At 40.5% G+C, this 14334-nt stretch overlaps 1 protein-coding gene across 13 annotated transcripts in view; it reads left to right on the top strand.

Annotated features, from left to right (window-relative positions):
- Positions 1-13946, top strand: part of nrg1 (neuregulin 1) — a 103736-nt gene extending 89790 nt beyond the window's left edge. For 3 of the 13 annotated variants that reach the window (XM_077243412.1, XM_077243421.1, XM_077243417.1), the window contains 7 exons: positions 1535-1593; positions 6301-6324; positions 8296-8398; positions 8562-8676; positions 9176-9309; positions 10456-10650; positions 11789-13946. In XM_077243412.1, coding sequence (XP_077099527.1) covers positions 1535-1593; positions 6301-6324; positions 8296-8398; positions 8562-8676; positions 9176-9309; positions 10456-10650; positions 11789-12356 — 1198 coding nt within the window. In that variant the 3' untranslated portion in view covers positions 12357-13946. Of the gene's footprint in view, positions 1-1091; positions 1160-1534; positions 1594-6300; positions 6325-8295; positions 8399-8561; positions 8677-9175; positions 9310-10455; positions 10651-11788 lie in introns of all 13 variants that reach the window. The other 10 variants (XM_077243416.1, XM_077243424.1, XM_077243420.1 and 7 more) reach the window with 4 other exon arrangements.
- The last annotated feature ends 388 nt before the right edge of the window (positions 13947-14334 follow it).

The raw sequence follows: 14334 nt of genomic DNA, 5'->3' as shown, positions 1-14334 counted from the left end.
CTGAGAGTGACGTTTGGATGAATATGTGCTGCCCGCTTGCCACTCAATAACAAATAGCAGTTAAGAAAGCATCTGATCATAGTGATGTGGATATGTTTGCACCAGCTCTGCAATTCAGCCCTCCAGTCACATCAAGTCTCGTTTATTTGAGCCCGTCCTCATCCCAAGGCGTCATATAAGACGCTTTTGCCAAAGCGTACATATCCTACGCATATGGCACCCTTTAGCGTAAATATGAGACGCAGATATATATGGGGCAGAAGGCGCCTCCTAGTGGTCTAACCCTAACCCTACCCCAGACCTAAACCTACCCATACTCTGTGCGTGTTATATTTACGCTAAAGGGTGCCATGTGCGTAGGATATGTACGCTTTGGCAAAAGCGTTGTATATGACGCATTGGGATGAGAACGCGTTGTTTATTTATACTGCTCTTTATACAATAGATTTCTTGAAAGCAGCAGCTTTACCAATAAAAAATACATTGTCAATCTAGCTTTCCATTGTTCATGTTTTCACTCATGTCTTAATTTGACGGACTGAACGGAAGAAATATACCAGAGAAGATTTCCACACTAAAGAAGGCAGAGCCTCAGGGCCACACCTACCTATTGCATCATCTTCATGGACCAATGGCAGTTTGAAGATTTTTACTAGCCGCCGTAGCCGGAAAGTTTAAAATATCACACCAGTTCTTTTTTCTGATTTCACTTGAAGTATATCAGGGCCTGTTGAGAAAGACAGCTGCCCCAACTGTTAAGCCCCTCTCAGAAGAACAGCTGGAGCTCTACGGTTGTGTGTGGGTGTGTGGCAGGGGTTTTGAGTGTTCTTAATGTCATCAGAGAGCAGTTGGTCAGCTGAAAGATCAAGACTGGAACAATCTCAACCCTGGAGCTTTTTTTTTTTTTTCCATAAAATAAGTCAAATGATGCAGAAGTGAATCCGGAGGGGTAGTTTATGTTTGTGAAGAGCAGAGAATATTCCCTGTTCTTGAAACGATCCTGACCCGTGCGTGTGTTTGTCTAGTGTTGTAGTGTAATGTTGTGTTGTGATGTGATGTGTTGTGCTGTGTTCATCCTCTTTCTAACCTAGGTGCCTTCCAGGATTCACAGGGAACCGCTGTCATACCAGAGACCCTGTGAGAGTCGTAGACCCCAAACGTATGTGCAGTCAGTGAACGCCCCCTTCACCCCCAAACACACACTCCATCGCCGCTGTTTCTACGCTGCCTCGCCCACCTCCGCCATTTAGAAAGCACTCTTTCTGTCAGAGTTTGCCAGGCCGCCCATCTGTCCCGGCGTCAGATGTGGACAGGTGCACGATGGGCTGCCAACATTTACCCCAGAGATACTCCCCACTCTTCAGAGACTAGTCATGTCTAAACTGTTAATTGGCTCTTGGAACCCAGGCGGACGTTTGCGAGACATTCAGCGAGCAACACCGGAGACACGCGTGTGTGAGGGGGACTTTTGGGTGTCAAACTCACTTCCTGTCTTCCTCTCTTTCTCTCTGTGACTTCTGTCTTTCCCTCTCAGGTGCCCCAATGAGTTTACTGGTGATCGCTGCCAAAGCTACGTAATGGCCAGCTTCTACAGTACGTCTATTTCCTCTTCCTGTCTGTGCTTGGATTGGAGCATGCTCAATCAGCGCTACCTCCTGTTGCTTTGGTTTTATTTTCTTGACCAACGGGTAGTCAGATTAGAAAGATCAGATCTTTTTTATGTTTTCCATTCCTTCTCTTTGCATGTTTAGCATTTATTAATCTAGTTTTGTTATGTTGGATGCTAGTTAGCTGACAATAGTTAGACAGGGTTGAATCCATCAGTCCGGACACGTTAGTTATTAGGGGAGATCAGGTGTGTCCTCATTCACATAATCTTTGACTTTTTCGGGAACAGATGAGATAAGTGTATCAAGCTCTGTCTGCAGACAACATCACACCACCTGGCTCAAGAGGTTATGAACTGACTTTACTCTCAGCACATCAACATATTTTGTGAGCTAGTCATCATGGAAAGCTAAGTCCTGTGAACCTGTGCCAAGGGTCACTCCCAAGAAATTGTTATTATTGTTAAGTGTCATTCTCAGTGTTGATATTGTTAACTAAAACTATTAAAAATCTTTTTAATAGCAAAAATAAAATATGAATATTAGATGAAAAATGTAAATCTAAAGAAAATTAGAAATGTTGCCTTGGCAAGTACTAAAATTAATAAAACAAAATGACACTATGGGGAACGCCATTAGCATGACCGGTGTCTGAAGCATGTGTGAAAAACATGCCAATTTATTGGCTGACCACAGTCCATGAAGTCACAAGGGGAGCACTGTATCAAAGGGTGCCTGTAATACACGTCATCAACTCTTTAGTCTGAGGCAGGCCCAAGGTATGGCAATGAGACGCAGTGTCTCGTTCCTCTTCTCAGGAATCCAGGGTTATAGTCATAAACTGAGACATTGCTTTTCGAAGTCGAACTTCAACACTTGAGTAAACCTTGAGTAAAGTTATTCTACATAAGATCCGCTATAGCTAGTGCTTCGTCTTTTCCTTTTAGCACTAGACCATAGTTTGTGACAAATGCCCCGCAGACGAACTTCCTCTACTTGTTAGCATTGTCAAACCAGACCACAGTAGAGCACCCATCAAAGGGGAGCGACATCCCAACTTGAAAACCCGACAGCAGTTGGGGAGGGAGGTAAATAAAGTAGAGAAAATGTAAATGGCCCTACATAACTCCAATCACCTAGCATCAACCCTTAAGGCCATCCACAGGGGAGATAGGTCTCAGAAAAGAGAAAGGCAGTCTGCTTTTTCTTTAGTTTGCCAATAATTCTCATCCAGCATAAGCCAACCCCAAGGAAGATGCAGAGAAGCTTATGCCCTACATAACATACCCCAGTACACTGGGGCAGAGCAAATCAACCCTGATTAAAATATTGGTACTTCTCCAGGACACACTATAGCTAGCACTTTACTCTAGTGCTAACAATAGCATGCAATATATAACCAGGAGGGACGCACAAAGACAGTCTACCTCTACCTGTCATGATCTTGAACATAGGTCATATTAGAGAGGCCTATAAATCACCCATCCCAAGGGGAGTATACATCACTACTTCAAGACACAACATTAGTTGGGGAAAGAGGTAAACGAGGTATAGGGTACCTTACTCCATTCACCCTGCATCAGCCCTACAGGTGTTTCTACCAAACAATACAACATAGCCGAGCATACAATTCTACTTTAGACATAGGGGAAAATATAGCTGACCCTGGAAAAAGATAGCTCAGGATTTCAGAGTGGAGCCAGAGAGATGCCTGAGACAATAAACCTCTGCCCACAACCACTGATCAATGCCATTCTCACCTTGGGGGCATGTGAAGTATGATCTCAGGCATGTGCCCATCCTAACACCTAATCTGAAGTATTTTATCCGGAAAACGTGCTGGCTTGCATAAGCCATCAAGCCATCAAGCTCTGCTTAGCACACAATATGAAACAAGGAACAGAGAGAGTGGTTTCAGATTTCTGTTTTCCTGTTAACCAAAACCTGCTCCATTTCTGTGCCGATTTGGCAATGGTTGCTTTGAACTCCTCCCTTGGGAGGGGTCCATGAAAGATAATGTAGAGTCTCTACATTAGGGTAATATAGGCTCTATAGCAAGGTCTTCTATATTCAAGTCAAGTCACCTTAATTTATATAGCGCTTTTAACAATATGGACTGTTTGAAAGCAGCTTTACAGTGATAATAGGAAATTAAAGTAACAGAGATTGTTTTGGCTTTACAGCAGATCTAAAATAAAGTTATTGTCTAGCTAAGGTTTGTTTTCATCGATTCGCAGAGGAGTAGAATATTACAAAACAGTTTATTAGATCAGTAGATTGCTGAGCAGAACACGCTCGTCCAAACGCTAGATTCCTGTCCCTCGGGAGAGAATCAACAAGAACAGCTTATAACGCAAATGAGCGCATCTAGTTCCCTCAGGAATTGAAAGTGCTCCAACCAAGTGTTTATCCGCGTATACAGACAAGCGACTCCTGAAGACAAAAAATTATGTTGTTTATTACAGGCAAACTTTAATACTTATGGGTGCTCCGCTTGTGACGTCATGGACTATCGTCAGCCAATTAATTGCCGTTTGTCAGACATGCTTCAGACACCGGTCAAGCTGATGGCAACACAGGTGCAAACTGGCTTAAGACGTGCGGTTTTGGGTGTTAAATAATGGCACAAATACCAGTACATTGACTACAGCAAACCTTAGTAAATCATGGTGCATGATTCATTTAGATACTCTCCTCTCATAAATATTGCATCTGAAAGGGAAGCTTCTACAAATGCATATGCAATCAGCAGCAAAAGTAATTGTCCAGACCTTTTCATTTATTTTTCATCTTGACAAATCCTGACATAAGTTTTTAACTCCATAAAAGCGTTAGTAAATCTGATAATCTTTTCTGAGAATGAGTCTTCTTAAACTATTGACGTGACCTACAGTACCACAGAAATAATCACAATTCCCTTAATTTACATGCTTAAAGGGATAGTTCACCTAAAAATGTTTTTACTCAAAACAATTTTACTAAAAAATGTACTCACCCTCAACCCATCCTAGGTGTACTGTATATGACTATATTTTTTCAGACAAATAAAATTGGAGTTATATAAAAAAATATCATTGCTCTTTCCAGCTTTATAATGGCAGTGAATGGCGGTCCTGATTTTGAAGTCCATAAAAGTCCATCCATCCATCATAAAAGTAGTCCATACGGCTCCAGGGGGTTAATAAAGCCCTTCTGAAGCAGAGCCATGGTTTTTTGTTAGAATATTTAAAACTTTAAAAACTAAAATAACTAGCTTCTGGCAGACGGCCGTACGCATTAATTTAAGGCAAAATAGTAACCCCTGTTTTAAATATTCATAATTTTCTTACAAACACCCATGGCTTTGCTTCAGAGTTCCTTTATGAACCCCTGGAGCCGAATGAATTACATGTATGATGGATGGATGCACTTTTTTGGACTTCAAAATCTCTTCCTCCATTTACTGCCATTATAAAACTGGGAAGAGCCAAGATATTTTTAATATATCTCTGATTGTGTTCGTCTAAAAGAAGAAAGTCATATATACCTAGGATGACTTGAGGGTGAGTAAATCATGGGGGGATTTTCATTTTTGGGTGAAGTTTCCCTTTAAGACACGCAGAGCCATGTAATAAGAGCTGAGACCCATCAATGATCACAGTGAAACTTGCTCAAAAGAGAGTTCCATCTATTATATTGAACTGGACATCTATATCATACGTTTGGGTGATATTCATTATCATTTCTGCATTTCAAATAGGACAGTGAGCAGACAGAAAATCTCCATCGATTAACTAAAGTGCTAAAATAGCTACATTTACTGGAAATCTGCAATGACAATCAATTCTCAGCTATTAATAATATTTGCTAATGTGTCCTTCGTAGAATGACCCTCATCAGTACAGATGCTCTGGTTCAGTGCCAGTGGTTTTATCACGACACGCCGCCCGTAGGAAAGATCAGGGCTATCAGTTAATGACCAAAATCATTGGGCCTCTAACAACACGTCATTATTAGGTCAGCATTACAGGCAAACTATTGATATTATTTTATTTATTTTTATTGATGATTTAACCCTGTAATGACACTCCAATTTTATGTCTGTAGTGCGATTTTATGCATTCTGAAATAACAGGATTATATTTCTGCAAACCTGTTCTTAATGAATGGAGGTGAACGTCAGATAGTTTAGGTGACCGAGAGATGCATGTGTTTAACAGCATGTTTAACAAGTGCTGGTGTAATCACGTGAATTAACTGAGTCTGACTCTGTCTGTAGTGAAATGTGTGGAGGGTCAGTCTATATAATGACGTGAGCGCAGTGATGTCTGCATGTGCATGTCCTTGTGTCATAATGATGACCAACCATAAGTGTCTGTATATAGAGATGTACATCACTATATACGTGTGATAAACCATCCATATATCTCTTAATGATTTCTAAAAGCATTCAATTATGCATTGTCATGGTGGGTTTTAAGTCAAACAGAATAGGTTTGAATAATTCCTGCTTTCCAATATGTATCTGTGTATGTGTGTAATGTACCATGCAATATATACATGCTGAGAAGACTTCAGGTGTTTTTGGAGGTGGTTTGAGGTGGAGCTGACCTGCGTGTTTGTGTGCAGTCAGTCAGAGTTGACATCACCGCTCAACTGTTTTTTTGTTTGTTTGTGTTTTGCTTTCTTTTCATCACCTTGTCTGCCTTGGCAGAACATCTTGGGATTGAATTTATGGGTATGAATCGTTCTTTCCTCCTAGTTTGCAGATTCGTAGGACTAGAAGCTTGAGCCTGTTTCCTTCAACTTCAGCTGGTTTCCTTTTGCTCATGAAGGGATCAAACAGCCATAACAGATGATTGGAGATTCTTTATTATATTAATTTGCTTAGAGCCACTCTGCAGGTTTCTAGGGTTTTAGACAAGAAAGTGGATATCCGTTCCGAAGCATGTGACGTGCGGGGGGGCATTAGCCTGCATGCTAGGAAGGATGTTGTTAATAATTCATCAAGACCTCTGATATCTTCCATTCAAGGCAGATATGAAAAGCTCTCTCACACACACACACACACACACACACACACACACACACACACACACACACACACACACACACACACACACACACACACACACACACACACACACACACAGAGACAGAGACAGAGAGAGAGACAGCTAAATTTCACAGACAGTTCAGCGGTGCAAAAGAGAAGCCGTATTGCAGTAGTTATGCTGTGTTTAGATCCCTTCAGCTTTGCTTTGCCCTCCATTCATGCATCCCTCTATCTTCAGCATGATATCTCATTCCTCACTTTCTTCTTTGTTTTCTCCCCCTTTTCTACTTCTCATTAGTGTTTTATCAATGTCTGTACATAGTGATTGCCGTTGTGTTGTGTGCATCAAGAATGTGTTTGCTATACTCTAAAAACAACGATTCAAGATAGAAGATTCTAAATCAAACGAGTGGTAGCATTTGCTCACAGACTTCAATACGCTTTGTTGTGACGGAACCTACAGTATTCTGTGCCTTTAAGACCCCATGAAGAAATTGAAAATTTGAAGGCAGATAAAATGGGCCAAAAATATTGATGACATCATCGTGCACTCAAGGGCGTATACAGTTTTGTGTCCAGTCAAAATTGATTAGCTGCGTTTAATTAGGATTGGTGCTAAAACCTGCAGCAAAGTGGCCCTCCAGGATCAGGACTGGACACCCCTGCCCTAATAGCACCATGACTAAAAAAATTTTTTAAAAAAAAGCTGTGGTTGCCAGACCTGGTAAAGAGAAAGCTACAAGATCAACCAAAATGCATCACATGTAGCTTTTCCACAAGCTGATGTAAATAAAGGAGGGTGCACAGTGAAACACAATCATGACACTAAAATGATGCAATAAACATTTAACAACATAACATAACATAAAACCCTAATGTACATAACTGTTGAGAATAAAATAAGATAAAATGGCAATGATAACAGTATTTTACTGTAAAACTACATGAAATGTCACAGTTCTTCATGTCATGAAAACTAAATTTTATTTTTACCCAAGGGGAGGAGCCCTTTTCTATGTCCCACTCAAGCTTCCATCAAATTGCGAAAAATATGCTACATATAACATTTTCATGGGGTCTTTAGCATGAAATAACAGACACATTTCCCAGCCAACCAGTTGTTTGTGTTAGCAGCCTGTGAGTTTGTGCTGCTACCAGTATATGACTTGTTATTAAAGCCTTTAGCATTCCATATCTATTGACCATTGACAAAAATATACATAAAAATAGTTACTGAAGGCTTTAATAAATTCAGTCTGTCACTGTTGTGATCTAAACCTCATAATGAAATGAGTGAAATGCATGAGTGTTGAGTGTTGCAGGCATCCCAGAGGCCTCAGGCCCAGGCCGGCCGGGTTTGCATTTCATGTCATTTGTGACGACATGATGATTTTCTGAACTGACCTTGAATAAGCCTGTCCTGTTGTCCCTCCCCTCTCAGCAAAACTACATCCTGAAATCAATAAACCCTGTCTAATTAAAGCATCAGCGGCACTGGAAACATACACGTGTGCTAGCTTATGTTCTTACTTGGAAATCTATTGAAATAACATTGTTATTATAAAAAAAATGATTCCAAGTAAGAATATGTTTGAGATGTAATGTGTGTGTGTGTGTGTTCAAGCTTGAAAAGCAGTCTGTCCTCTCTTCCAGAAGCTGAGGAGCTCTATCAGAAACGCGTTTTGACTATAACAGGCATCTGCATCGCTCTTCTAGTTGTTGGCATCATGTGTGTGGTGGCTTACTGCAAAACAAAGTAATTCACTTTTTGAAATGTCTGTTTGTACTAAGTTACTTTGTACATTTAGTTTGTACTAATGTTTTACTCAAAAACTAAAATTAGCCATATTAATTATTGATTAGATATCTGATCTCCTAAAGTCCAAGAGCTGTTCTTTTTCATTTTTTTGCGCACGTAGGAAACAGAGGAAAAAGCTGCATGACCGTTTGCGGCAAAGTTTACGAGAGCGAAACGCTGCGGCCAAAGGCGCTCCGCAACCCCAGCCTCCACCCGAAAACCTGCAGCTGGTCAATGTGAGTGTGGTCACTGAATCTAAAACATCATGTAGACATGATAAAACCATGGTCAATGTCACCAGAGGTCAACACGGTTTTTGGGGAAAACATTCCAGGATTTTTCTCCATATAGTGACTTCAATGGGGTCCAACGGGTTGAAGGTCCAAATGTGAGTTTCAGTGCAGCTTCAAAGTCTCGACACAATCCCAGCCGAGGAATAAGAGTCTTATCAAGACAAACCATCAGTTATTTAAAAAAATGTTTTTTTAACATTTATATACTTTTTTAACCACAAATGCTGGTCTTGCACTAGCTTTGATGCGCCACACATTACGTAATCACGTTGAAAGGATTTTAAGATTAGTGGTCAACGAGTATTGTACCAATCGACTAAAGCTAATTTACAATAAAAGGGGTTTTTAATATATGTTTAAACAGTTAAAGTTGATCAAGTGTACAGTATCATACACTACAAGAAAAACAGTGATAGACCAGTCAACTTTTGTCTGATTTCAGCATTACATGCCGAACAATCCCGTCCCTCCTCACGTTCATGTGACCGACAGAGAAGCGGAAACATCTCTGTCCACCACCGAGTTCACATCATCAACACATGTGTCCAGCGCCATCACTCGCTCCTCCAGCCTGAGGTACTGGACAGTCCCATATATCACACATCATACACACACGATTACTGGTGAGAAACTGTCCAAATGAAATGTCAGTCAAATCAAGTCATTTTTATTTGTATAGCGCTTTTAACAGTATATATTGTTTCAAAGCAGCTTCGCGGGAAGTTATATTGTTATGTTAAAGTTATACTGATAACTGATAGTCATATTAGAGTATATTTTAAGTACCTACAGAGTGCAACATCAAAGCTCCCTGACATAAAAGGCCCATTGATTTAGGATTTCACAGACCATCCATTAGCTCCTGAGGTTGTTGACATCTATGGAAGCCACAAGTTAAAAAAGGAAGTGACTTTCTGTTCAAGTACCACACTACCCATAATCCTGAACTGAGATCCAGAGAAATTGTTACCAAGCAGGTTTAAATTTTTTTTTTTTTTAAATGGCCAGCTAGTGATAACTAAATAACTTTAAACAGTCCCTGTTAAATATCTAGCTAACTAACTAAGTAATGTTAATTAGTATTGGATGTTGGATAACCGCAGAGGTGTTTTCAAATGTTACATTAAACCTCAGGTTGACTTGATTATGTCTTTAATTCAAGGTACTGTAAATCAAGGTTTGCGATCTCGAGCCACCAGGCACTGTTGTTGTGCGAATGACCATGTTAAGGGTGCACGTTTCTGTTAGAACAGTGTCGTGTTAGCGGCCCCTAAGTTAATAACTAATGATCTTTGCAATGGAAGTGAAATCAATCAAAACTAACTTTAGCTGGACAATAACTTTATTCTAGAGCTGCTGTAAAGCCAAAACAATCTCTGTTACTTTAATTTCCTATTATCACTGTAAAGCTGCTTTGAAACAATCTGTTTGTTAAAATCGATATATAAATGAAGGTGACCTCACTTTAATATATATTGCTTTATGGAATGAGAAAGTTCATTCATTCCCTCATAAGTACAAATTCTACCTTTGTCATTTTTCAATTTTCAAGCATCACAGAACTGGTAGAACATTTTTAAATCAATGTTTTGTTTTTCAAAGAAAGCTTTGAAATATGCTATGACATAGCATATAATTTTATAATTTTCACTGATAAACATTCATAAGAACACGTGACTAGATTATGTGTATGATGAGCGTGTTTGCCTTTGGATCTCACAGCTGGAGTAATGGGAAAGCAGACAGTGTGGTTTCTGACACTCATGCAGTCCTGGTGAAGTCAGAGAACAGCCGGCATGGGACGCCCGGTCCCAGAGGGCGTCTGAATGCCACCGGAGGCGTCCATCAGCTCAACGATCACCTGACGAGCTGCAGAGACACCCAGGCGTCCTGCAGAGACTCCCCCCACAGCGAGAGGTAGCGTTCTCTGCCATCAGCCTTAAGTACAGTTCTGCACGAGAATTCACATCACCCCATATCTTTCAATCGGCTTCATTTGGAAGAAAATAAATTTACGGCACTATAAACACCCATGACTGTGAAGACTGTAAGATAAAGACATGAACAAGCCAAAGCAAATGGGTACTGCATTGCAACGCGCTACAATGGACGCTTCAATGCAATGACATTTTTGGTTCCGCTCCCACAGGATTCTCTCCCACTCGCATGTGATATTTTCTCCTGCTCCTGCCTGTATCTTTCACGTTTTGTCCGCTCCTGCCCGTAAATGCCCGCAGGTAGAGGCGTGAGCAGATTTAAAGTAATTTCTCGTGAGATTCTGTCTGGCTCTGCTGCAATAGGCTATTTTATACAACTCTCCCAAACACACAACGCTTCAGAACTTGCTTTGTTGCATTTGTCACAGCAGGCACAAGAAAGAGGCTTTGCCTTATTCGCACCTGCTAACCGTTTATTAATAACACTAATAACATTCTGTACCATACAAACATAAAATACTGAACATTTAAGTAACTTTTATTTTATCTTTAGACATTTTATATTTTGTAGGATTCCCTGAATCATTTCTTTCTCCCACTTCCTGTACACACTTCAAAATCTTCCCTCCCTTACTCAGCAATTCAGATTCTGTCCCACCGCAGACCTGTAGCCCTTCCATGCTTCACTTGTTTGTGTTCATATCATGGACAGTGCATGTGACCGAATGTTTGTCACCAAGTCCACTTATGACTGTGCGTTGTCTGATCGCAGCCTGTTTTTGTTTGTTGTTGTTTTTGTCCATATGAACTATACGACACGTCCATCCGCGCTCACGGTCACTGAGGCATACTTCCATAGTATTTTTTTTTCATAGTATGGAAGTCAATGGGGTCCATCAACTGTCTAGTTACTGACATTCTTTAGAATATCTTCTTTTGTGTTCATCAGAAGACAGAAACTCAGAAAAGTATGCATTACATGCCAAACTCGGTAATTAATAAATGCAGCCTCCATAGGATGAGCCTTTTAAGTGAGACATAGCGTAGTATCAGCTGATGGAGAGGCAGTAGTTGTGATATGTGCTGTAAAGCTAGTGTGTGTGTGTGTTCCTCCACAGGTATGTTTCGGCTATAACTACCCCAGCCCGTGTGTCCCCCGTTGGTCTCCTCTCTCCAACGACGCCCTCCGAGATGTCGGCTCCTCTCTCCAGCCTGGCGACCCCTGTCCCGTCCAGTCCCTCGGGAGAGGAGGAGCGCCCCCTGCTGTTCCTGCGGGACAAACCCAGCGCACACCAGAGCCAGACGGGCCAGAACCTACGCCACTCTGCCCACTATAACCACGGGCTGGATCTGCCCAGTCCTGTGCACACTGAGGAGCAGGAGAGTTCCTCACAGCGGTTCACAAGCACAGGTGCCCCGTCCTCCCCGTCCCACAGGACTCAGGCGGCGCCGGAGCCCGAACTCAGCGGCAGTCCCTCAGAGAGCAGCGGCTCAGAGAGTGAGACCGAGGACGAGGACACGCCGTTTCTCGGCTCCCAGAACCCTGCGGTGTCCGGCGGGCTGGTTCAGGATGGGCTGGAGGGCAGCAGAACTAACCCTAACCCTGCCCTGCTCCTCTCACCCAAACACGACCTGCAGAGCAGACTCACGGCCCGCATGGCCAAACAAGACCCAATCGCTGTGTGAGACATGCAGAGAAGAAGAAGAATCACCACTAAACCTTTATTTTCTATAATTAAGTATTGCGAAAAGAAAAACTTCAACTTTTATTTTATTGATGTTAGTGAAACAAAGACTTTTATAATGTGTGCAACGTGTTTGTGTCATGGAAAAAAAAAGTGCCATTCACATGTAGCTGAGGTCACAGTATTTCAATGGCAGAAAAAATATAATCAACGGTGCCTTTTAATTTCAGTTGGGAAAAAGAAGAACCGCATTATGACACTGGGCCATATATTCACGACTCGGGGGCAACAAAATACATTCTCTGTGACTGAAAGAAAAGAAGAAGAAAAAATCCACCAGCACTCCATGTCTGAATTCTTGCTATCCGATTAAAGTGTGTAAAAGTGCATCATGGTCTTTTCGGTCCTGATCTTGGTTCATTTTGTACATCTCTCTTATTTAACACATCTGATTCAGATCATCAGCTCCATGACCTGAACTGTGTCAGATGAGAGAGACGTCCAGAGCGGGCTTGAAAACTTGATTTAACTTGACTTTTTTTATTTACATTGATACTTATTTCTGCATTTTGATTTAAAATATCAATGCAAGGCTGCTGCAAACTGAAAACAAGACAATTCAAAAGCTATGGAGTTAAGAAAAAAATGCTAAAAAAAATACAGCAAATCATGTACGATCGCTATTAATCAAACATAATCATTTAATATTATGGTTGTCATGAATAGCAGACATTAGTTCTATGAGACTTTAGATTTAATTACTGATTCACGACTGAATATATGGCTCACTTTGTCCATCATGCTCATTGGCTTCTCTAACAATGCATTGTGGGAAAGTTATAGCACCACTTTTATGATACTGACACCGACATTTTTATTCCTATATTTTATTTTATTAGTTATTGTCCAGATCAATTTTTTACATTTGTCCATTGCTATCCATGTAGAACGTTACATTATATTCAAAGTGTTCCTTTATGTCTCATCATGTTTATGTGTATATGTGTGATCATTTAAAGAACAAATCACCTGTTGTACAGTATTTTGTTATGTTTGCGTCACCAGATTAATACAGTAACTTATATATTCACAAGGTTTTACTGAAAATAGCCTCTAATAGTCTATCCAGCTTGCTGAACAGAAGAACTGGTTTCACAGACAACACTTTTAAACTAGAGCTCACTATAAAGCTTGTGTGAAGGCCTTTTCCCCTACGCTTCCTCTTCCATCGAATGTGGCCCATTTTATTGTATTTATTTTCATTATTTATTTGTTATTTATTTATTTATTATCTGGGCCTTATGGAATTTAGCATCTATAAATCTATATTTTAATAGCATTGACAATAGGAGATATTTGCAATCTTTGGGTACATCAACAAAACCTTATTTTTAATGTTTTTTTTTCTCCTCATCACTCCATAATATATTTGTGTGTTGTTTTGCCATTTAGGCCTAGACTCTGTTATTCAACATTCTGTCATTCAAACTCATTCAGAAAAAAAAAAACAATAAATGTTCACCATGACCAATATCCATGAAACTGATTGTACAATAAAAATGAGCTGAACTGCTTCTGGGACACTTGAAAACAGTCTTTTTTTCTGTTGCTTCTAACGCAAGCCTTTATGTAACTATTACGACCATTCTGAGCTATTTGATGTTGGATATGATACAGATGGCGGCTTTAAAGGTGATATTTGATCTTCCATCATCGTACATATTTTTGTTTTCAGAAATGACTGTTCATTTACTTTTTGGAAGAAATTAGACGTGTGATCTCTAAACGGTCAGTGTTCCAGCATAGCAGATTTTGGCTTATTGGTTGATTGCCAATGAAGATAAAGGAAGATCCGATGCTCTCCACAGAGACAAATAAAGTGTTTCTGAACGCTGCATGAGCGCAGGAGGACAAACACAGGCATGCAAAACAAGCATGGTCAAACATGACCACCAACATGTTCAATTTCATTTGCTCTT

Source organism: Siphateles boraxobius, unplaced genomic scaffold, assembly GCF_051911475.1.
Source record: "Siphateles boraxobius isolate OS27281-9 unplaced genomic scaffold, OSU_SipBor_1 25, whole genome shotgun sequence".
NCBI lineage: Eukaryota > Metazoa > Chordata > Actinopteri > Cypriniformes > Leuciscidae > Siphateles > Siphateles boraxobius.
Note: the sequence above shows the minus strand (reverse complement) of the source record. Positions and strands in the feature narration are given on the sequence as shown.